A 26229-nucleotide genomic window follows, 5' to 3' on the forward strand; every position below is an offset into this window, starting at 1 on the left:
ATTGTATTGAGAGATCTCTAAATGACAACTTGGCTTGCCATAGTGGGAGAGGGGATCGGTCCATCCGAGTGTTCAATAATTTAATCTGTGTTTACTTAGTGGAGCTAGTTGGCTGGAACACCTTAAAAATTGGTTTTCATGGGTTATGTAATGCAGTAAAAGCAGTTAGCTACTTGATTGCTTCGTTTAGTTTCCTCCCACTAAGTCAGGGGTTCCCAAAGTGCAGACCGGGGGCCAAATGCGGCCCTAGAGGATGTTTGGTGCGGCCCCCCACAGCCAGCTGTCAACCCCACCCTTTCTGAAGTTTTACTATACACTCACCTAAAGGATTATTAGGAACACCATACTAATACTGTGTTTGACCCCCTGTCGCCTTCAGAACTGCCTTAATTCTACGTGGCATTGATTCAACAAGGTGCTGAAAGCATTCTTTAGAAATGTTGGCCCATATTGATAGGATAGCATCTTGCAGTTGATGGAGATTTGTGGGATGCACATCCAGGGCACGAAGCTCCCGTTCCACCACATCCCAAAGATGCTCTATTGGGTTGAGATCTGGTGACTGTGGGGGCCAGTTTAGTACAGTGAACTCATTGTCATGTTCAAGAAACCAATTTGAAATGATTCAACCTTTGTGACATGGTGCATTATCCTGCTGAAAGTAGCCATCAGAGGATGGGTACATGGTGGTCATAAAGGGATGGACATGGTCAGAAACAATGCTCAGGTAGGCCGTGGCATTTAAACGATGCCCAATTGGCAATAAGGGGCCTAAAGTGTGCCAAGAAAACATCCCCCACACCATTACACCACCACCACCACCAGCCTGCACAGTGGTAACAATGTTCCCTAACAGGAATGTATAGGAAATAAAAGGTATGATTTAGGACATATTTTGTTTTCATCGGTGGTTCATTTACTACTGCGGCCACCCCTTCCCATGCAACCTCCAAAAATTGGCCCTCCATCACCAGACATTGGGAACCCCCTGTACTAAGTGATTATTAACCAGTAAATATTCTGCAGTATTTCAGTGTTAGTCACCTCAGTCTATTTCTCACCCTGTCCAAGAAAACATCTTATCTAACTATTCATTTATATCTTCTACATCATAGGGGTGATGTTCACTAGGTCCCAAAACATGAATTTGGTTATTAATTAGTACATTTTATATTTACTGGAGATACTTCCAGTTGGTTTTGTTGAAATTACAAACATGTGGATTACACGTAGTGTGGATGTTCTGTGGATCCTTTGCATTTTGTTTTTTTCTGCAAACCTTTAAAGTTAGGATTATTCACAACAAATTCATTTTACATATTGATGCTTGTAGAGGCCAGATGTAGCTCCTTTCCCTCACAAAGCTGCTTTTGCAGGATTCAATTTATGTGTCACATTTCAACTGCCTCTTATGCAGCTCTCTTCCGTCTGAGTCTCCAAGGAAGCACCATATAGGGAACCACCACACAGCTTGTGTTTGGCAGCAGTCACATGACAGTGTCCACAGAAATGCTTCAGATGGGCCCATATGTAGCTGCTAAACACTGCCCCCTGCCTGCTTACCTCCATCTCCATGCGTCCCATTCCCATGACATCATATTTGAGGATGATCGGGACAGGGTCAGTCCTGCCTAAGGGAGGAGAGAGACATAGAGAGGGGCAGTGAGGGTGGGCGCCTGCCTCCAAGACAGCCTGCTTGCACAGTGTGTTGGGTTAGAGATCTTGCCTTGAAGTGCAGAGACCAGAAAGCTACAGTGAACCAAACACCAGCCATTCTCACAGCTTACTACCACTTTATGGAGCTTTTAGCCATTTTACCAATTTAACATTAAAATATATATTCAGATATTTATTGTTTTAAAAGGTTCATCTGTTTTAAAATACACAGACAGGCACGGTCAGCAGGAATGCTACATTTGCACACAGACAGGATTCCACCCATTGTTCTCATTTTTTTTCTTGTTTTGGGAAAGGAATTATAAATGTAGAAATGTGCTGTAGTCTCTCATCTAACAAAGCAGTAATTTGCAGAGCCAAGTTACACTCTACAGCCCACAGAGGTTCTCTGCTCACTCTCCCTTCATAAACACACTGCAGTCCCGACCCAAAATAAATAAATCAACCACAGACCAGGTTTAAAGAGGATGACAGTCTTTTAAAATTATTCCCCCCAAGAGGACTGCCATATTGATACAAAGGCTGCAAAACACTACCAAAAAGGAACAGAACACTACATCAACGGTGGTGGAGATATTTTGGTCAAACAGCAAGTCTGTAAATCGTACTTCCATAACACAGTAACCATATATTGCACTAGAGAAATGGAGTAAACACTTTCTTTGCAGTTCTCCCTCTAAATATGGATGTAGCATCCCTGTCTACACAAAGACAGCTCCTATAAGCCTACTGTTCTATCAGACACAGGGCTAACTGTTTAACAAGGCATGGAAGTGCCCTGGGAGTCCTGCTTCCCCACAGAGCCAGTGACAGTGAGTCACCTATTTTTGGTAACGTAATGCAAGCTGTGAAAAGGACTAGATGAGAAGAAGAAAAAAAAAAAACTTTGGGGAAAAAGAAAAAGGAAAAAACAAACAAAAAAATAAAGAAATAAAAATCAAACTATGTTGGAGATTGATACAAATTTAATCCACTCATAACCAGCCAAACAAAGCAGAAGATAAAGGGTAAGGAGACAAGCACTGAACTACGGCAGCAGGGTGACATCACGGGTTGGTGGTCGCCATGATGACAGTGCAAAAAGGGGGTACTTACCCTTGGGAAGGAGTGAGGGGGGATGGGGTGGGGAAGAGAGAGAGGTGAGAGAGGGGGGCACAGAGGATCCTTAAACAAGAGGCACAACACACAACTGTAACAAATGCTGCTGCTGCTGCCAGGTTTACAATGATCAAGATGCTCCAATTGATTGATTTGGGAGACTGTTTTGTTATTTACTTCCTTTCCAAATTCCATCACGGTTTATACCCTTGGGCGAATGCAGTGTTTCCTTTTGTGTGTGATTTGAGTTGTTCAAATGACTTAACTTTCACAATGAGGCTGGGGGTGGTGGGGGAGAATAAAATAGTGTTCAGCTTAAGGGGCTTGGAGTTAATACGTCGGTTCAAAACTGTCTATTTTCAGATGGTCCCTGGTTCAAATGCTTAACAGAAAAAAAAACTACAATCTTTAACATGCAGGACTGCAATAAAAGGGGGATGGGGGACACAAAACAAAAAAAAAACATGAGATTAGTAAGAGGCCAAGAAGATCAGCATTTTTAATGACAGTCCTCCAGCTCTGAATGCAATAAACAAGAATATTAACCGAATCAGGAAAAAGCAATGGAAGTATTCAAAACAAGTGTCAAATGAGGTTAATCCAATGTTGACCAAATGACAAACTAAATAAAACAAAAAAAATTGTATTAAGCCCAAACCCCTTAAGAAAGTGTAACATTTCAGCTTTTGTGTGTGTGTATTTGCAAGTTTTTTGTGACAGCTTCAGCCCAATGATATAATTAGAGTAATGACTTTCATTGTAGGTCAGCTGGACTGGACTTCATGGATTCAAAGGATGACCTCCATAGCAGTGTCTGAGAGCAGATACTTTATAACCACAGGGGGGCAAGCACACCATTACCCTTTAACAGAGGGAAGTGCCAGGGTCAAGTAAGGATGGTTTAATGCGGGAAATCATGATCGGATTGACTATGTTTTTAGCTGGTGAGAATATTACAAAAAATGTTACTTAATTTCAGCGTACCCACACCAAAAAAAAAAATTCGAATCACTAATTCCTACTGCTGTGAGCAAATTAGAAACGTTCGTGAGGGCTCACCTGCCTTATCTGTCTAAACAAAAAAATAAACTGAACTAAAATATAAAATCTATCTGAATGAATGCAACAGGGGAGGGGGAAAGAAATAAGTGAAAAATGGCATAATGGCTTTTAAGGGTAGCTGTTATAGGTGCAAGTTCAGGGCGAAGGCTATCACAGTGAAGAGATTACCGGCCTTCCTATGTCCCCTCTCATCATACTCAGCTCGGTGTGAAGTGTTTGGGCTTGTTGTCTAAGTGGCTGCCAGTCAGTGCTGAGGTCAGAGCTATGTAACCTTGATGTCATTCAGTCCAAGCCCCCTCGGCCATTCTCTGTGTGCCATTCTGCTATGCAGTAGTAAGTGCCAATGTCCCCTCAGGTAAAGGGGTGAAGAGAAAAAAAAAAAAAACTAAAACAAATCAGGTCTGGACAGTATTAGAATTTCATATAATTTAGTAAAATACGATTGTAACTGATTTTTTTTTTTTTTGTTTCAACACAAACAGCGATATCCCTTCTAGCATTACCCGTTCCAATGGAAAAGGATCAGACAAAAATGTGTGATAAATAAGGGAAAAGAAATCTAAAATAAGATCTTAATATAAGAAACGGGGAGAGAGAAAAAAATAAAAATAAAGACCAAGCAGCAGAATGAAGGCTACAACAGAGAGAATTTAAGCCTATTTAATTGGTGCACTGATGACAAAAAAAAAAAAAAAAAGAAAGAAAATAAAATAAAAAAACAATTCAATCGGGGAAAAATAAAAATTACCACTAAGTTTACCATCACCACAACATGGCCGGGTTCATAATGCTGCAAAAAAGAAATACCAATTGGTTAAGCAGGAACAGTGAGGTACAAAGAGGGAGCAGGCAGAGGGGTCGCCACACCCCCCTCCCCTCTCTCCACCTGACAGTAACAGGGCCTGTGCTCTCACTGGGACCCTTCACACCAGCACATGCACTGCGAGACCACCTGCCTGTTGAGCTGAGCATGCAGTGTGCACTCTAATCTAGACTGACCCTTACATGACTGCACCCCCCTAAAAACAAAAAGCATGCACTATATACCTTCCTTCCTAGGACTTCTACTTTTACATCAATATAACTCGGATACTTCAAGACTTAGACCACAGTTCTCCAATTTCAGTCCCTGAGGGCCAAAATTACTTCTGGTTTCCATTCCACCTGAGCTCTATTTTACTTGACTGCCTGAAATCATTAGTGGCCCCAACCTGGTTCAACTTCCGCTATGTTTCTCAGGCCTGACAAATTCAAGAGACCTCTAAACCTCTAAGTACCACAACCCACCCCCGTATCCCCTGCAGAAACTATGTTTTCCCCACCCACATTCAAGCACGGTGCCAACGTACGCCAAGAGAGCTCCATCTCAAAGAGGCCCAGCCCTGAACTAAGCCTTGAAGTACTGCTACACCCTCACCAGACACCACACACACACACTACTGCTATCGAGAGAGTGCCTGCTGCACAGCCACAGAAACACTGATGTGCTGTGGTCTAAGGACTTACAGACAGACTCATAACAATCAACTTAAAAGGCTTCTAATGCCTCCATCTCTTAAACAATACTACTCCCACCCCCACCCCCTAACAACACAAAGTTCAAAGGTTTTACTGGATAAATGGAGGTAAAATCTAAAAAGAAACTAAAAAGAAAGCATGCAAAAAGTCTCATTACTTTTGAAAAATGAATGGTGCAGAACAGAAATGCCCTCCAGAGAAAAATATAGGCCACCTTATTGATCTAGCAGTGACAGCATGCTTGCAAATTCCTTCTTTGTCCTTCCAGGTATCCATGACTTGTATGAAAGCATTCACAGGTGACCGAAGCAGGTGCAACCAACAGCACACAACACAGAGATGGAGATGGTGTGAAGATTCTGTTTATGACGATGCACTGGAGCCCATCTAGGCTAAGAACACCCAGGGTTTAGCCCACTACACAAACACAGACAAACATCACCACCAACACCCACACACAATTACTTCACACATAGGGAGGAATCATGTCACTTCTGCAAGGCATGGAAAGTGAGCATACATCAAAAGCAATCGCTGAAGTCTTAAAAAAGCAGTGCAGAAGCATTGTGGCAAGTCAAGAACAGTATTATAGAACCTGAATTAATATTAATTTAACCAAAAAGTAATGTTTGCCAAAAGATTAAGAGAATCATAAATATAATTTACATATATTGAAAGTGATGACATGATCTGTAGCAGAGGATTTACAGCATCAGTAGCCATAAGGGCAAATATAAAGTTTGGAGACACTGTTGTCACACTGGTATCCTAAAAAATAAAGCACAATGACCAACAAAAACAAAACAAAAAACAGCTGGTAGATAAATACAAAAATTGTCATACAGAGTAGGGTTCCTCCAGCACCCCTGGCACTCATAGAAATAAAAAATAACCTGTAGTAGAATATTATATAAACACAGACTGAAATCCGTACTCTGGAATCGTAACAGTTTAGGAGAATGTTCAGCTTCACCGAGATATTTTAATAACCTTTTTCTTTGTGTAATAGAAGCCACATCTGTCTGAGCTACACACTGTAGGGGGGAGGGTCGATCCACCTCACTTTGACACCTGTCTTGTTTCTTTATTCATATTATCTGGACTGATCATTCATGTTCTCTCTACAATTTAGCATCTGCAGATGTGAACTGAAAAATAAGAAAGAATAACCTGTTCCACATTATTAATTTATTTAAATTCCCACTCTCCTCTTACATAGATGCTGCACAGGAAGAAGTCTTAAGACCTACATTCCACTGAAGGGGGTTTTACCATAAAAGCTCCTTTCGACAATGACATGATGTATCACTAAAATGAGCCTACCAATGTATTCCGATTTAGCATTATTAAGGTCTATTTACTGAACTGAAAACACTGTTCAGGTATTCTACCAGGGATAACCCCATTGTCTGTGGTGAGCAGTGTGCAGTTCCTCCAGCAGGCGGCACTAGGAGACGGTTTCTTATGACTGCAGATACAGAGCCACCTGTGCCCCCAGCTGCTCTAAAGCAGCCACCCCTCCTCATCTCTCCATTTCCCAGCCACAGCCTGGCCAAGACAATCACACTCCAACCAGCTTAACATCGCACAGGACACTGGAGAATACCAGACTAGGAATCCAGGGCCACAGGGGGCCGTCACCAAAGAGCACAACTGAGCTACAGGATGACTTCCAAAACCACTGTAAAACACGTTTACAACAAAGTGACACACTACACACACAGCCACACAAGCAAATGCACAAGAACGCATATATATACTGTACATATACACACAAATATAATCCAACAGCATGTGTTGACATGCATCTGTGCTGTTAATTTCCACTCTTATAACGCTTGGTACTCTCCACTATCGCAGCCTTATCCCTCCCTCCCTCCCAGTTAAGGGCCACAGGGCCCCTTCTAATGAGAGAGGCAGTGTCAGCAGGCAGGCCCAAACCCCTCCCAGGGACTATAAATAATTAGCTGCACCAGGCAAGCCAGGTTTGAGGTCAGAGCTAACCTTTCTCCTGGCACTAACCCCACCAAGACTGTGGGCATCCACACTGATCTTTCCTCTGTGTCTTAATCAAAGCTCATCAACACACATATGCATCCAGCTCACTTCAGGCTGCCTACTTTAAACCTTTATTTCTGCTGGTGCTACCTGGCTTTAAAGCTGTAGTTAGCTTTGTTAATCTATCTAAGGTTCTGACCAAAACCACAGAGTTGCAAATGTGCATCAGGCAATTATTAAAGATGGTTTTCCATTGGAAGGACGCTCTTTAAACTGAAGTGGTAATCACTTCTAAGTTGCTCTGAAGCACCTGATTTCTCTTGATTCAAGTAAAAGCAACAATTAACAATGGCATGATTCATCATCCGATCCCTGCGGTTTAAAAAAGAAACAGCTGGAATAAGAAAACGAACTAGTTTCAAAGGCAGTCAGTGACTGCAAAACATAAAGGTAGAAAAGTCAGCAGCCCTATGCATAGTTCTCTTCTAGAGAGTACACAGAGGATAGAAGGAAAAGTGAGAAGGAAGAGTGTGCAGCAGGATGCCTGGCTCCAGTTGCTGTACTGCAGCAGGTATGATAAATGATTGATTGCTTATTTACTCTGTTCTGCAAGCTCCTGAGCCTGAGGGGACCCATACACAGAGCTGAATGAGGCGCTGCATCAATATAAGTGTTTGCATTTCATAAAGGTACAGCAGCGGGTGAAAATTATCGCCCGATTGTCAAAGAGAAAAGGCTCTATTGGAAAGATCCCTTGGCTGGAGGCATGAACATAAATTTGCATCCAGTGCTCCATTTTGATTTGCTTGCTATCCAGGTGCATACAGTGGCATGCTACTATTTGCTACTATTTGTGAATTACGCCGAGCATTAATGGAGGTGCGGACACAGCAGTCACTTTCAAAAATAAAAGCACTGGCTCCATTTTGGCAGAGGTTGTCTCTTAAACAAGTTTACTTCTATATAATAAAACCAAAAATGTGCACCATGTAGTGCATCAGTTCTAGGAACTTTATAAGGCAAGGGACAGGCAAACTGCTTTGTTCAAAGCTAAGCATGGCTGTGGGTTTACTGACAGCAAGAAATAACTACAGAGTTAGCTGAACAAATTCCCTGAAGGGAATTCACATCTCAAAAGAGGAAAAAAATGGGGGGCGGGGGGGTACTGGAGGGGGAATTATCCTTTGCTTTATTTCCTTGCCAATTAAAAAGGAAAAAATATAATTTGTTTTAAACACCTCAAATTGCCAAATTGCAGGAAACTTTCAGAACAGAGAAACCACAGAGACAGACAAAGTGAGGGACAGCTGGGGTTTCCTCTCTGACCGGGATCTCAAAATTCATCCAAGTGGCTGGCTGATGATCCTCAGCACTTAACAGTACTCTTCCAAGTCTTCTTTTCTATTATTTTTTAATAAAGCAATAGAAAAAGCAAGGATTCAGTGACCTTCCAAACAGATGTGTAAGAAAGAAGGCAGGCGTCATACATTACCCTGAGTGAACCATTTTAAGATCATCACAAAGCAATAAACGCACATGAGAGCACGAGCCAATGGGGTTTAGCTGCTAAGCCCCAACAGCGGCCTGGCCAGGAAGACACTCTGGCTCTGCTTCAGTTTCTGCAACAACAGACTGAAATGAAAATGAATGATGGATGAGCTCATGACTGTGGAGGGAAAGAAAGCACAGCAGCAGGCTGAGGACACTGCTCTGCTTCAGGACCCTGACAGACAAGAGCTGCCTCAGCTCGTTCACTCCCCCGGCTTTTGTATCCCCGAGCCTACCCAAACCCACAACATGGCAGAAAGGTTACCCATATGCAGCAGACCCTTCAAACCATTCAGGATGGTCTTGAAGGTAGTAGTTTATGCCTCTCATTGAAGCCAGTCTCTGACAACGCAAGAAAAGTGGCTTCCACAATTCAGTTTAGAGAGAGGACCAGTACACCTATCATGCTTTGTCCATTTCTATGGCAGGACAGCTACTCAACTCCAAAACCAAACCCTCTCGATCCTTCCCTTGAAGCCAACACTTCCCTCTTCCACAATATATATATATATATATATATATATATATATATATATATATATATATATATATATATATATATATATATATATGTTTTTATTCTGCCTAGTTGATCATGCACTAGGGCTACAGAGACAGTCCTCAAATGACTGCTAATGTTATCAAACACAAAAAAAAACAAAAAAAAAAACTTTCATGTTCATAGCTCACCTTTTAAGTGAATTCACAGAAATCATAGTATTTCCTTTTCCATTTCTTGGGCTTTTACTAGAGCTTGGCGAGAATTATATCATAAGTTTAATCACCATAAGTTTAACGAGTGGTTTTCCTTTAAGAATTTCTATCTATTGACATAAGCATTCCGTTTTATTTTGTTTGCAGAGAGTGAAGGTAATTCAATTGCTGAGAATCCCCTTGTCAAACACTGGTCCGCAGGCTCAAAAGGTCTTCACTGTTTAAACAAACCAACCAATCAATACATAAGAGCAGTCTGATGCTGCTTTTTGAAGCAAAGGACAATCCCCCCCCCCCAAATCTTGTCTGTTTACTGCATCTAATCTTAAAGCTGGGCTGAGAAACGGAGCAATGCTCATTACACATTCTGCACATGAATGTGGTGATTTGTCTATTATGCCAAGAACGAGACCTTGTGTTCTTGCTTACTTGCAAAAACAAGAACATTTCCCATCAGATTTACACACGAGTTACAGCACACTGCTCATTAGGAGAGGAGCCAGATTTTTGTTTCAAGTTTAAAAATAAATAAATGGTTTCACAAAGCAGACATTGCAATTGAGCACAGATTAATGAATTTCCACTGGGAACAACTTTAAAACAAGTAGATGAACATGTAGAATCTTGCAAGCCACACGCTTACCCAGCAGTCCTGAGGTACAATAGTGACCCTGTCAAGTGAATTTGTAACTCTGGTTCTTCCATAGACATAAATGGGCAAGCAAGCAAGCAAGTTCGGTCTTCTTCTTCAGAATCTACTACCATAGATTAATAAACTGGAATATTCCATTCAGATTGATTTTGTTTGGATAGCCAAGATGATAATGGATCAATATGTATGCATTTTTAATGGGTTTTACACTTTGCTTAGCACTGTGTCCTATAATACGGTATAAAATTATTTTTTAAATCATCATAATACTTCTAATGATCCAATATTGAACCCTGCCTTCAGTGACAAGAGAAATAACTCCAACCACACCACTTAAAATGAAAAGGTTAATTTGTCCCTGCACTCCCTCACAGACCTGGTGATGACTGCAGGTAGTTTGAGGTCTAAAGGTGGTTGATACTGAGTAAGGTAATCCTGTGGGTTTCTTCTTGCTACACCAGCAGAAGGGGGGTTGAGAGCAGTGTGCTTGGCTCCCTTTAAACAAAACGACTAGGTGACTCAGGCTGAAGACATGTGATGGTGTTCCATCTGCACAAAGATGTTTTCCATTGAGGAGGTGCAGAGTTTAATGACTGTAATCTAATGCAGATGCTTTAGATCAAATGCGTAGATGGGGAGGGGGGGAGGGAGAGGGAGAGAAATGGAAGTGGCGGTGGTCGGCTCTGCATCCCTTCCCTCCCTCCACTCCCCCCACAGCTATTATTCCACTCATATCCGCACCTTGCAGGCCAAAGCTGTGACGTTACCACGGGCTGGAGAAAACGCTATCTGTCTCCATCTCCCAGTCAAGCCGAACACACAGAGTGAGAGAGTGAAGCAGGGTGGCCATATCCAAGCACAATAAGATCGAAACTATTAGTCTTGCACAAGGCAGACTGTCAGCAGGTGTCAATCCACTGTGCCTCCAGCTTCCCTCGCCACCACAACCGCCATACATTCTCTGCTTTCTTATAATAAAGCTGGACCCAATTCATTGGAGGATTGTCAGAAGTCGGAAGCTTAGAGAATTTTGTTTGTTTTGGGGCCTTGGGGGCATTCATAAATATGAATGTGAACATCACCTTCAGGCGAGAGGGTACAGACTGGCAACTGCCAGCAGATTGGGTAAGGGTCTGTCAACAGTGAGGAGGGGCAAAGAGCAAGGATGCTGGTACAAAACAGTCAAAGGCAAACAAAACAAAAGCAGTCTTGCTCTCGGCTGTGCAAAAAGTCTCTCCTAATTTTTACATTGTGCTTTTCCTTGTTAATCCACCTTCTTTTTTGCAGATGAGGCAGACCTCTCATTTAAACAAAGCCCTCTGCAATAACATCGATTATACACTTCAAAATCCATCCCCATGGGAAGACTGGGGACTGATGATCCAGCCTGGATATGTGATGACTATGTGTTATCAGGAAGAGTTCAGGGACTGACGTGAGCACGATTACGCAACCTGTCATACAGAGGTTACAGAGAGCAGACCCTCCCCCCCCCTTGCCATCATGAGGGTGATTCAGAATTGTACAAGCTTCTTTCGTTTGCCTACGTACACTCCTTCACCTAAACCGGCTTGTGGCAGTACGCAATAGGCCCTGCAATCCACATATTCCTCTTCAGCGATCTGAAGCGATTCAACAGACTGCAATGTAGCACAGCTGATCCAGCCCTAGATAAACTACCCACCGCATAGCAGCCTGCAACTGGTCAGAAAAACTAGTTTTGGCACAAGAGGGACCTTTATTGCCAACTAAGCAGCAAACAACTGCCTCCACAGAACTGCACTACATCAGGCTCTGGGCTGTGTGTCTGATCTTTGGGATGGCTCAGATACTTGCACAAAGGGAGTTAACTCCAGTAACAAATACCTTTTCTATTACCACTGGACCAGTGAGCCCTCCACGAGGACTGGGCAGATACAGATTTATTATAACACTGAAGACAGATGTCAAGAACAATTGGCAACTCGTTTCTTTGCATTTCTGCAGAAGGGTTAGTGTCAGAGCGTTCCGATACGCACGGAAATTGAAAACAGCTGAACGGGTGCGATTGGTAGGCCTATTCCTTCATTAAAACAAGCCTCAGCCCAAGGGTTTGACAATGTTGATTTAGCACTTTGAGCTCCACACAGCTGCAATGTGCCCCAATTACACGTTCACACACGCCAGGAAAAGCTGCACCTCTCTGGAATGGAACAGTCCCAACACAAAGATAATCCATGTTCAGCAGTTTACCAACTATTCCCCCTATTAAAGGAGAAAGTAGTAATGAACACATGCCCAGTGTTCCCATTGTCCCTTATTGGATTAAATCAACTAAAATCTCATAAATCGTAAGAGAAACCACATCATAAATACGGCAATCTGTGACTAAAGTTACTTGAAACTAATTAAATGAATCTCTAAACAGAAGTTGTTACCGGCATACTTTTAAAGTAGTGTTTAATACATTAATAAATACTTAAAATCAGCATTTGTCAGCAGTCAAGCCCTTGGACATTTGTGGAATGCCAAAAAAACATAAAAGCGAGCTGTACATCATCATAAACATTTAAAGTCGTTTAACCTTATATTTAAAAAAAAAAACAATTCTGATGTGTAAATGAACAGCATTGAGTGAAATAGTTTTTTTTTTTTTTTTTTTTTAATTAAATCAGTAAACCGATTCAAATCTTTCATCTTTCAGCCAGCGTTGAGGAAAAACAATGTTTGATTTATGTAAGACATCTTTATTCTTGCAGCAACGGTAAGTAGTTTAAAATGAATCAATTAACGCAGCAGGAGGGTAGGGGGCGTTTATTGTAAGACAGAAACTAGTTATTATTTGGAGCACCTGCAGCTGGGCTGCTTCACTGCTCCTGCTGCAGAGGACAAGCCCAAGACAGTGCATTGTACTTAATAACAGGCTTCAGGCCGAGTCTATAAATCAACTGAGAGGGGTTGACCTTGAAGCAGACAGCGAGTACAGCGTTTTGCTGACTGCCAAAGACAAGGGAAGGCCCTCCGCGAGCTTGTCAGGAGAGAATCCCCCCCCCCCGCCTCTTGTCTAACCACTGAACAGAGACTGCAAAAAGGGGCCATGCCACTCTTTAAGAGGACAGAAACCAAACTCAACAGGATTCAGGGTTTTCGCTTCTCTGCGGCCTTTGAGTTTATGCCAGTGACTCCTCAGCTGGTGCAAAAAAACATCTTGTAATTTAATTGCTCCCTCCTACTCAAGGCACTGCAGTAAATGCTAACCTGGGAAATCCATTACATTCCACATATTAGGGCAGTGACTTTTTTTTGTGCATGGTTATATGTTTTTAGAGTGCGTCGCTTCACTGTGCAGATTTAAGAAAAAAATTGACTGCAATATCTGAATCCAGCTGGCAGCAACTGCGTCACACGCCTCCTTAGACTAGTTCCTATTTCGCTTCCCTCAGACACGACACGACAGGCTGTCAGAAGATAGAAACCCTTCCACAAGCAAGCTCTTCAACAAGCGCATGACAATAAAGGCCTACTGGGCTCTGCAAAGCAGCGTGCGAAGGGGGTGTCGAGTTGAACAGCAAGGTTGTGTGTCCACAGACAACCACAGTGAGAGTAAGCCCGCATGGTGCTATATGTAGCCATGTGAATCTGTGGCTGCTAGTACCATTCACCAGGACCTTTCAGAAGCGTAGGCAAACAGCCGCCTGAATTTATAGACGCAAGCGTAGAGTGAAAGGGCATCGCTGTAGACCTATACCCGCTACCCCACCCATTTCCGTGTTCTCACAGCGCATGGGCTCACACTCGTGCTCCTTCAATGGCGCCATTGTTCTGTGACAAGGAGACAAGTGTTTACACAAGTGAACCAGACAATGGACGATGCTTTCCCAAAGTACCATGCAGAAAAAGAGGGAAGGGGAGATAAAGGAAAAAAAAACAACAACAAAACACTCCCGCCACCCAAATAAAGGCTTTTGCCCCTAATAACAGAGAACACTGCTGCATAAACAGCTACTGCTGCATAAACAATATGTAAAACGTGAAAAAGGAACTGATATATCTACAAATACTCTGTAAAGGGTTTTGGTTTTCCTTTACTGAATGTCTCACAACCAGCACAAGGGGGATAGATCGGAAATACTTTAGTTACATAGTTAGTTACATAGAAATATTCTATTCTGCTTTAAAACTTGAAAATTGCCAACAAGAACATTTGTCTACTTATTTTGTAAGGTTTTTGGGCAGCATTGATATAATCATTAAGGAGAACCTTAACTGAATCTGTTGTTAATTTAAATACATTTATGGTATTTCACTGATATGTATAGTCATGCATATATATTCATCCCATTATTCTTCTCCTGTAGGGGTGAAACAAACCCTTCCTATGCAGAACTAATCTACTGTAATTTGAAAGACGAAGTTTAGCTTCCTTCTTGAGTCTTACTGAAGTCAGTGAAATGTTCACAAGCCAAGCAGAAGTGCAAGCCTGCAAGCGAGGGCACAATGCCAGTGTCTATAACCCACTGTCCCTGCCCAAGCCTGTCTCTATTCTGAACACACTCCTCCTACACAGCATGGCCTGAAACAGCTGGAGCTTACACACAGTCACAACTGACAAAATAGATATAACAGAGAGAGAGTGAGAGAGGGAGGGAGAGAGAAAGAGAGAAAGCAACAAACAGAGATGGGTCAGAAACAAAAAGCAGACAGATAAATATGAATATATCTTATAGAAAGAAGGAAGAAATCCACAGAAGAGAAACAGGGAGAAGTAGGGATGTTCAGACAGGCACAGAAGGGACGAGAGTGGTTCCTTACCCTGCATGGTTTTGCCCAGGCCCTGTCCCAGCTTCCAGCCATGCTTCTGGAGTAAGCGGTGCCCGATATTATCCTGATGGACAGAACAGAGAAGAAAAAAACCAAAAATATTCCAATAATAAGAACAGCTTTCCCCGCAGGCACGGATAACACTGCAGGATGAGGAGTGGGCACAAGGGCTACTATGGACATCGATCATATCAAAGTATCATATGTCAGATCAGATTATGTAATAAGCATGCAAAGAAAATGCTGACAGTGCTACTGGAAGGGTTGGGAGGGGAGGGGAGGGTGAATGTTTCATTTGACTGAAAAAGTAAAAAATTAAAAAAAGGGGGTTTCCACCATAGCAGAGGGACAGATTCCACTAAAATCTCCTCTCCTATGTCCCATTTCCTACTCGGGACGAAGTGAGCAATTCACTGCAAGGACATTTTAAACCACAGAGGAACGTTAAGCCCTTAAAACTGGGTCTCACACATTGTGATAGGTATCTTCAGTGCACAATGTAGAAGGGAAGGCATGTAGGAAGCAAATATTGTTGGAACATAAATGTAATTAAAAAAAAATGAAAGCAACACTGCTAGCGATTTGATTAATATTCATATATATATATATATATATATATATACACACACATATACACATATATATACATACACACGTGTATATATATATATATATATATATATATATACACACACATACATATAGATTTTTATTTTTTTAAGTTTAAAAATCCAAGCTTCTGGTGAAACCATACCCATTACATACAGAGCACCATATTGTAGCCGTCACAAGAGAAAGGGTATCAAGTTATTTGTGCAAAATCTGGTGTTTGTGCATGAGTGAGTGAGAGAATGTGCATGACATAAAACTGCCCTCCGCTTCCTCTAAGCAGAACCGTGAAATGCAAGACTGTCTCAGCTCTAGAAAACTAATAATCAGAGCAAAATAAGATGGTTATAAAATCAAAAATACAAATAAAATTAAAGTAGGAGAATACTGAAAATTATTATTATATTCCAGGCTCATCTCCTTAATTAGATTGCCATACATTACCAAATAAATAATGAAAATGAAAATACAATAAAAAATATATATAATAAATACAAGCATGCAACTTTTTGTTAACAACTAACAAAAATAAACTGTGATGTTAGTAATTAACTGTATATCATATATACAGGGAAGAACAAAACCAAAAATGAGAATGAAAAAGATCGAGAAATTAGATTAAAAACAAAAATGAGCACAAGCACAGAGTGGTGATGTACTTCACGTGTCGTCTAACAGGAAGAGCTAAGGGTTAGGATGGAACAGGCAGAGCCATGAGTTAAGATAGCAAGATCTATTAGTGCACATGAGAAGAAATCAAAGCACAACGAGCGCAATGTCTCACCGCCTTCGCCCGCCTTCCGGCTGCAGTCCGAAAGAGCGGATCCCTGCTGGGACCCAGAACAGAGACCTGCTTTCCCCTCTCTGCATACTTACCCTGCACCGGCCTGGCACAGACCGGCCATCACCGCTCGCACCCTGCCTGACAATCCCTCAAACCCAGCCCTTTCCTTTCGTGCATCGTACTCAGAGTCTGAATGAGATGAGTCGAAAACTATGCTTTCGCCAGATACCCATTATCCTCGATCAGCCACTCCAGCCTTCCCGTCGGTCGATTGGGTCACCTCCGATTCCACTGGAATGAGAATCTGGACAATGCCTAACTAACACCGCCACACTGCACCTCAGCAAACATTTCTGACAGAGTTTCTGACAGACTCCTAGTGCTAAAGGAGGAATACAATGGGCAGAGGCAGTGTATAGTTCCTGTACAGTGAGTCTGACTTTTGCTTTCAAGCAGAAATATGCTCTCTTAAAACATGCCTGCCTTTTACTTTGGTGTAAATCACATGATGGAAATCTCAAATCCACCTCTAAACTGCACTGGTGCCCAGATTATGAAAATTAGTTACTTTTTATCTAGCTATCTACCTACCTATCTTTTTCTTTATTAAAACAAGAAGTCTGATGATGAGAAAGGGAGATATGGGGCTGTTGAGAATATCCCAAAATCCCCCAGGTGCATTCACAAAGGCATGCCAGTAACTGAATTAACCAAGCCTAGTTTTAGACAAACGCAAGTCCTGTTTTATGATGCATCCAGATCGATCGCAGAGAAGGCTGAACCTGCAGCGAGAGCTTGGCACTGGAAGACGTTCAGGAAAGGAAAGAGAATGAGAATAGAGAGAAAGGCAGGCCTGGACACTCAAGAGCAGCGTGTCAATATGCTGCAAATATAATTGGACGTCTGTGGTCTGTGGCCGCATTTAATTCAGGATAGTGGGGGCGGAGTGCTTTTGTTTCTCAGTCACCAATTACACCCAGTACCACCCCCCTCACACCCAAACCCCAACCCTGAAACTCTGGGCAGATCTCTGTTCTGGGTAATGCCTTTTCCACTATGATGGCAGGTTCAATTTTAGGGGGAAAATAACAATGGTGATAAAGAATAGCTCAAAATGATGGACCCTGATGCTACAGCTTTATGTCATGAGTTATTTAAAGGCTGCTTTGGTCATGTTTCCAAAATGCGTTTATTTTTCTTAGGAAAAGTATTCGTTTTTGAACAAAGAAAACCAATTAAGTTTCCCCAAAAACAATTTAATTAGTTTTATTTTTTAAGACCTACTATTGGATTTGGTCACATAAGCTAAATTTCGTTGAGTAAAGGTTCTGATCGCAAACAGTGAAGACAAAAGCCAACAACATTCATCACTACTATCATATACAGATAGACTTCAAATAATAGTGGACTACAATACAGGCAGTTATATATGCATTGTTTAAATAGGTCATGAGTTAAAGCTTTGTGATGGGAGCTCTGTATGACAATTGTGTAAAAGAAAAAAAACTCAAATTAAACTAAATAGCATGGTTGCTTCTCAACTATATTCCGGGATTGAAACGATTCAGTATCCAAAACACCACTGTGGGTTTACCCAAGCACTGAAGAGGGCCCAAGGGTGCAAGAAACCCCTCAAATCACTTTGCTCTTTTTGTGATAAAATAAGCTTGTCACTTCTGAAAGCGTGCAGACTTTAGATTTTATGAAGAGATCTCCATGTCCGAGAAAACTCGGACTGTGGATTGACTGCTTTCGTTCGGGTTTCCATTGACATTGTTTCAGGCCTGAGAGAAGGTTAATCTGGATGACTCACCCAGATGGAATATAAATAAGATGGGCAGTGGAGGATTAGTCAGCCATCCTCTACCCCCCCCCCCCCCCACACACACACACACACACACAGAACCCCTTTGTTTAGACAGCAGTGATGGTTATCCAGTATTAAGCACTTATTTTTTTGAATATATTGAAAACCAAGAAAAGAAGAAAAAAAAAGTACTAAGCTGTATTCCTCAGAAAGCTGCCCTTGGCTTTTAAAATTCCAGTCCAGACTTGCTGGTGCACTTCCTGTTTTTGTTTCCTCTTGCATTTCAAACAAATTAAACAAAACAACTGATTTTCCAGACTTAGATTAACGCGACTCTTGGAATTCCTATACACGAAAAGACACTAGGTAGTCCAAGAGCAGCGCTACTGTGGGTCTATAAAACTAAGAGTCCAATAAACTGTTCACCAAGGTAAAGGTGCCTGTGAGTTTCAATGTGAAATTACTTCATTTTGGCACCAGGATAGCTGGTGAATACATATGGGCAGTGTATATTTATGTAAAATAACTACATAAATAAAATGTCTTGGAGGCTACTTGAGTTACCATGGTAATGATAGATAATATATTCTTTGAGAATGTAAGAAATCCGACTTGTTCTTGAACGGCAGCTCAGGAGAATACTAATAAAGAACCAGCACAGGGCTCTGCAGTTGCTTTCTTGCAAGGTTAACTGCAGTCAGATGGCAGCCTCAACGAAAACAAAAAAAAACAGAGGCTACAGGAGTCCAATTACTGTACTGCGTGCATCTGCTCGAGCCAGGAGAAGGGAGGCCAAGTGCTCGGGCCGGGAGATTCTCCTACTGTCCGCTCTCCATTGCGCAGCAACCAATCAGAAATGCTGAACTGTGCACTGGGATGGTGCAATTTCTGTCCCCGTTTCCAGTTAACTTTGACCATTTGTACTTTTCTTCCTTTGTCATCTACACAGTTTACATTTCAGGCCTTGAAACCTCTCCATACAGTTCCACTGCGATTTTCTTCTTCTTCCAACTCTCCAATGTGCTCTCTCCCTTTAAATATTTCTACAGGAATTAAGTAATCCTGGTACGTTCGTTGCATGCAGTCAATGTGAGCGTCTTCCCCGATGTGGGCTTTTCAGGGGGACATTTTTCTGGGATGAGGGGCTTTCTAACCTTAGAAACAATGTACCCAATTAAGTATTGAGAAAGCTTTTGCAGATGTGTGCTGACGTAAAACAGGATTCAGCAGAGACTCTTATCTGAATGTGGAGGAAATCAAAGGACAGGAATGACACCCTATACAACTAATTATTCTGATTATGATTCTATAGCTTAATCTTGGTTAACCTTCAGAGAACATTCAAAAGCATTCTCTCTCCAGAACTGGTCTAGTTAAGCATCAACAGTATTCAGTACCATGATCATAGCGACGTTCATGCCAAGTGAAGCTTTCATGCACAAATCGAAGACAACCAAGTCTTTGGATAAATGTTAAGGATTTCTTTAGAAAGGATCAAATACCACCAAAGGCTTCTTACTTCTTAAATATATAAGCATTTATACACTCAGTCGAATATAGATAGCCAATTTGCAATATACTGCATGCCTGTATGAGATTTTGTTGTTCCCTCAAGGACAAGTGTTTGGATTCGAAGAGGAGACAATCTTCTTTAGAACATGACAAATGTCTGAATGCTTACTTGTATAAATATTCAAGTACACAGCCACACATGCGCCTTGTTCTGAATGAACGGATATGCAGGTGCATCCAAGTATACGGGAGCAATAGGGTGGGCATGGATACTGACAGCGTTTCAATCCCTGTGATAACCCAGCATGGCTGGATCTGCAGCGAGAAGCCTGCAGCGTGTTCTTCTGCGGCACAGACACAAACATCTGCTTCAATCAGATCACTGCGAAGTGGGGGGAGGTGAATCCTTGCACCGCCTTTGTTTGTCTCAGATCTAGCAGCCTGGTACTGACAGAGCCGAGAAACCCACAGCAGCCCCACAGATCGAGAGGATGGAAGAGAATAGAGGCAATTCGATATAATTTTGGGAGGCTGCCCGAGTCTGATTGGATTGGAGGCGAGGCGGGAGCATAAGACACTGCGCAGGCTGTGCTGAATAAATGAAGGCACTAAAATAAACAGACAGATGAAGCAATACGCCGATTCCAATAGCAGTGCAAGTGGAGTGAAAGCATTTCCATACGAACCTGGCTTTAAAAACTGGGCTGTCAAAAGAACAGTTAAATGTAACACAATGTAAGAAACTGTCCAATCACTAAATGCTTCCATTTTAATTTAAATTGTCTTTTTTTCCCACTTTCTTGCTTGCAAAAAACAAACAAAGTCTAAAAATAAAACAAGAATGTGAAAAGCAATATGTAAATTGACTAATGTTAATAAAATGTATTATATATATTTATATCTATAGATTAAAATCAAAACTAAGAAATCCACAAATTAAAATTGGTGACAAAAAGTCAAGTGCAGTGTGCTGTGACTGACACAGTGGAAGGAAAGTTACAACATTACAGAGGTTAAACCAAAGAAAGAAGAGAGAGATATCCAGGATCAGTCTTTATCAGGACTTCTCTGGGGAGCAGACAGAGAGAGGACACTGGAGCTGCACATCCTACACCTAGGACAATTCCATGATCCTTTTCAACACATTCCCACACGGCTAGGGATTGGTTGTGATGAGGGATAGGACTAGGGGATTGTTTTTTCATTTTTTTTTCATTTTGGAAACTTGTTTTCGTCATTAATCAACAAATCATAGAGTACCATCTCTACCAAATTGCTTAACATAACAACTAAAGCAGCATAGCAAACCTGAGTCACCCAAAGACTAAAACAGTGGTGTAACACTCACATCTGTCCGACATGAGGGAATTAAGAGCAAGGAATGCTGGGAATTTCTCAGGTGCTGCCAGAAATTCAAATTTTTGTTTTCACATTCCAGCATTGATTATCAAAGGGTTTGCAATGCAAAAGGTTTCATCAGGGTAAGGGGAGAAGCTGTGTGAGAACTTTAAGGGTACAAAGCTAAAAGTATTGGGTCTTAGAACACTAAAGGTTCTGCTTCTGTGATCTCAGGGAGAATGATCAGGTATGGAATAATGAACGATGTTCATCAGTCCCCAAACAGGACAGACAACTAGCAGGCATGTGACCAAGCTGTGTGAAAGTCCATCAAGGCTGAGCAGCACAGAAACAAGCACTCCTAGTTAGGACCCGCAGGGAGACAGAGGGTGTGTCCAGAAAGTGGGAGGAAGGGGCATTATAGTGAGCTATTAATACTTGATCTTTAAGGAGAGGAAACACTGCGACAAACACCAAGAGAAGCCTGTATTAAAGATTAGTTTTGCACAGTAGTAACAGAGTGATAATACTAAGGGAGTAAACTAATGAGTTGCTAAATTTGTAGGCACCAGACATAAGAGAACCTTGAGAAGATTAAGGGGAGCACCTAAAGGCTCCTTGGATCATAATAAAAAGAGAACAAGAACTAGTCTGTAGCCCTCAGTGGGACCTGGTCATGGAATTGCCCTGTACAGAGATAAACAACACTTTGAAGAGGTGTGGGAGCGACGCAGACAGTGATGGCTCACGTTGGCACATCTCTCCACCCTCCAGGAAACAGAGCCACACAGACAGACCGGTAAGGACCAGTAAAGGGCTCAATTTAGTGCCTAAGGGATGGGAAGGTTTTAACTTACAGACAAAACTGATACTGTCAATTTCACACTATCCCTTGTGCCAGTTCTATTTGTGACTGGAGGGGGGTTACTTTTTATAGTTCTGTGTGGGAACTGCAAGCTCAGAAATGAAGCAGCCCTAACCCTGTGGAGCAACCTTAAACATCATAGGAAGTAAAAGGTGCAGCTGTACTGTGTTAGGATTCATGCCTTCTTTAAATAATAATAATAATAAGTTGTAGTCAATGGTATTTACATGCTAATTCAATGAGGGGTTTGACATGAACCTTAGGGAACCCTATTCAAACATGAATACTTCAGAGCTGCTATTTAAAAAGGCCCCAAGAATCCCAGATTTCAATTCTAAATCTTGAGAGCCAAGAACCCACATATAGCTCAGTTCAATTTCAGAGTTTACATATGTGAGGGGTTTGACTATTCTATGGGATTGCAGATCCCAGTGCTTGATTGTTGGCAGCAATAGTTAGCAACTCCCAAATACAGAAATGCTGATAGCACTTCAGAGTAGGCCCATTGGGTTAAACCAATAAACATTTATAAGAAATGGAAGGGGCCGATGTTAAACAAAGCTATATTGAGCTCCGATGTCTGAACCCAAACTTAATTATAAAAGCTACTGAACAATGTTGGGAGTGTTGAGGGTTGGGAGTGTTGTTCCACATATTCATTTAAAGGACTGGATGTGATGCCAATGACCATGGACACCTGGGCGAGGTTTCAAGTGAAACCGTCTCAGACAAAAGACACCAAAGAATCTGTGCATGAAACTGAGGTGGACACAAAGACATGAGCGAATTAAAACCTTGGTCGCAGCTCAAACCACAAAACACACCCCTGTTAAAAAACATCACATTGTCCAGCAGCTTTTCTAGGGGATCGTGGTGCAGCTGCCTCAGTCACTCAGAACACTTGGATGTTCTGAGGATTGACTCAGGTGCTGTGCTGTCCCACTGAGACGCTGCAGCAGAGACGGCACGTTTGCTTTCATTTTCAAAACTGCTTTCCATCCTCCTAAGCACTAACCCCATCAGTCCCACAGTCAAGAGCTTTATTATAGTGATCAGGACAGCAGGGGAATTGAACACTGCCTCTCTTAATCAGTTCTTTAACGCTCTGTGCAGGACCTGCAATTTGCATGACAGCCTGCTCATGAGCTTTTGAAAAGCCAGCAATGTAAAGAGAATAGACCTTCATCCCATCCCATCACTGGATTGTCACTGCATAGATATCAAACAGTCACAGGTTTACACACTACCTGTCTTAACTCCATTACTAGGACCCTGACTCTTCTCTTTCATCTAAGTGGAATCATATATCACCAAGTTTCAAATGAAGTGTGTGAAAACTTTTTACTACAACTACATAATGCATTGCACCATGTGGGACAGAAAAAAAATACTAAGATTTAAATATATATTTATCAAATAATTATGATAAATAATAAATATTTATATAAATAAATTCAAATAACTAACCAACTTGAATTTTCTGTGATCTCAGTAAATGTTAAACGGTTGACAGTGTTTTAATATGCTGTGTTAAAGGTTACTTCACACATCAAATATGGAGAAAGTCACTCCGTTTACACAGATAGGTCCCAGGCCATTAAGAGAAGGCAGTGTTTAAGTCCCCTGTGGAAAGGTTTCCTGGCACTGGCCACAGTGCCTGAGCTTGCGGCATCTGCCTGTGTAGATGTGTTCCCTGGGGCGCTAGTGTGGGGGACAAGGCAGCGCCAGGGCAACAGGAAGTCTCAAAGGCCCAGCACTGCCCACTGGAGATCTCTCTCGGGGGGTGAGAGGAAATGAAAGCTACCCAGTTATGCATGCAAGGCAAAACCGTTAGAAAAACAGGTCCCCAAAAAGAGTAACACAGACCTCTAGCTGCCTATGGATCACACACAATGAGTGGCGGGGAGAGGCGCTGAGTGGCATCGGTGTTGCATATGGCTCCTTCGTACAAACACCTTACACTGGCTGCTACTGGCTGCCGTCACCTTGGGAACCCCTGTATTGTTAGTATTTAGAACCCCCCCCCAAAAAAAACAAAAACCAAAAAACATCTCCTAGCACTACCCCCCAATGAAGCTTTAGTAGGCCTTTGAAGAGCAGGCGTACAGCCAAAACCTTGCTCCCAGTCCCTGGCTGCGATAAGACTCCCTTCAATGTGGTGGACTGACCGGTGCCAGCAATTTGAGCAATCGGGCATAACGGGACATGAGGATTTTTCAGAACCTACAGCCCTCCTCCGCAACTGCAGCCCAACTAGACTGTTGGCGTAAACACAGCCATTTGTGGCTGGTCTAAACCCAAGGAGGAGCAGCACCATTTAAGAACTTCCTTTGCTGTAACAGAGAATTATACTGCCTGAAGTGCATATTCATTGTTTATGTGTTTTTTTTTTTTGTCGTAGTCCGTTTATCAATCTGTAAAGGACTCTGTGGGTACCCTGCAAAGGGTGCAATACAAAATAAAAACTGACTGACTGAATCGAATTTAGATAGGTCTTTTAACTCCAAAACACCTTCAGTGCTAACAAAGCTGATAATAACAGAGACGAGCCACTTAAAGATGCGTGAGTAATTACACCCAGCTCCTCCATTAATCTGCAGTCTGATCATTTCAATTATAACATTGCTGCTATCTTGTCAGAGACTAATGGTGCCAATGACATTTGGAAGATGACGGTGTAAAATTCTAGTTCTGCTGTACCTCACTTCCCTCAAAGAGGGAGAAGGATTTTCTTTTGAAGTAAATGTGTTCTCTCATTGTTTTGTATGATTTTGTGGTGGTGGTTGCGTTACATTACACCCAGTAAGTAAGAAGGTATTGGTGTGAAATGAGGCCAAGCTGGTTCTTCTCCGAAGTTAGACTAAGTGGTGTCTGTTTTCTGTGTATGACAACAACAAAAAACGCTCCTATCTTCCCCTCCCTATCTCTTGACTTGTGGTTGTGTCCTACAGTAACAGACAGATCTGGGAGGAATGCTACTCACACATCTGCAGGGTGTGCTTCTATGCAACTGAAAGATTGCCAGCCCACTCCCCGGCCTCTGTGTATGCTGCAGATGTTTGCGAGTGAAAAATGTGAAATGCAACTGTTGCAGAACCAGATCCTGCCAGCTGCGCTTTGAATTAGGGTTCCTGCCTGACCCCTCTGCCTCAGCTCCGTGTTTTCATCCATACACCTGTTGCACTGCACTGCATTGCACTGCACTGCCCTGCAGTGTGGGTGGGTCAGTGTGTGCATGCGTGTCTGTCAGATAGCCTGGTTCCATCTGTTCAAGCATGTTGCATACAGGGTGTTCCTTATCTGCAATGTTCAAGGGCCTCTAATCACCTACTGAACTGGAGCAATTTGACTATTCCCCACCACCCTCCTTCTGGTGCTTACGGCAGATGACAACTGAACACGTGTGGGTGTTGATAATATACACACCAACAAAACAAACAAAAAAACAAACCTTTCCCCAAAGCACGATAAAGCCATTCAAATGTGTTTGTGTCATAAGCAGTACTTGTGTAAATGGTTGGGGGGGGCAGTGACAGCAGCCAGTTTCTCTGGTAAGTAGTGACCCTGTGTTTTTCCATCTCTGAAGCTATATGCTGCAGTTTCACCATCAGCACCTCTGCATAGATAATACCGCAGGAGCAGACACCACTAGCACCTGGTAAATCAGGCCACTTCATCTCTCTCCCTCTCCTCTCTTGGCTGTTCAATGTGGGTTACGAACTATTTAAACCGTGAATTGTGTGCTTAGGGGTCTGTGCAGAACAGCTGTGCACTAATGCTTTGAGAACCGCTTCGTCCCCCTTTCCTTTCCGTAGGGGCAACACACACTCTTCTCTGCAAGTGGCAGACATTTCAAATAAAAAATAAAAAATAAAAAATGCTCCAGCAGGGGGAGGGGGGTTTGGTTGGTGGGGACAAACATTTGGGAATTTCTAAGAGGAGGGCATATGTTGAATTTGTTCTTTGTCCCCATTCATACTGATTTAAAAATATTTCAATTTAGGTCACTGTGAAAAATAAAGTGCACACAGGCTAAATCTTTGTGAATATCACAAACCGTATAAAGGCAGTATTAACACAATGCCCAACCTTGAACTCATCTACGCACCGTCTGGCTCAGGTTAGTTGTAGACTTGGCCAGTGCCTAATTCTGGCAGAGCAGGGTAGGGTAGCAGGAACGTCACCCCCCCATTAAAACATGCAATACATTTCCCATGGCACTCTGGGAATGTTTTGAAACATTACAG

The 26229-nt window shown here is 42.2% G+C and overlaps 1 protein-coding gene across 5 annotated transcripts in view; it reads right to left on the reverse strand.

The window, feature by feature from the left end:
* Positions 1 to 26229, reverse strand: part of gpatch8 (G patch domain containing 8) — a 64992-nt gene that overhangs the window by 17483 nt on the left and 21280 nt on the right. For 2 of the 5 annotated variants that reach the window (XM_066698639.1, XM_066698640.1), the window contains exons 3-5: positions 20466 to 20483; positions 15059 to 15131; positions 1564 to 1631 (exon numbers count right to left, since the gene is read on the reverse strand). In XM_066698639.1, coding sequence (XP_066554736.1) covers positions 1564 to 1631; positions 15059 to 15065 — 75 coding nt within the window. In that variant the 5' untranslated portion in view covers positions 15066 to 15131; positions 20466 to 20483. Of the gene's footprint in view, positions 1 to 1563; positions 1632 to 4585; positions 4628 to 5569; positions 5748 to 15058; positions 15132 to 20465; positions 20484 to 26229 lie in introns of all 5 variants that reach the window. The other 3 variants (XM_066698642.1, XM_066698641.1, XM_066698638.1) reach the window with 3 other exon arrangements.

This window comes from Amia ocellicauda, chromosome 3 (genome assembly GCF_036373705.1).
Source record: "Amia ocellicauda isolate fAmiCal2 chromosome 3, fAmiCal2.hap1, whole genome shotgun sequence".
Taxonomy (NCBI): Eukaryota; Metazoa; Chordata; class Actinopteri; order Amiiformes; family Amiidae; genus Amia; species Amia ocellicauda.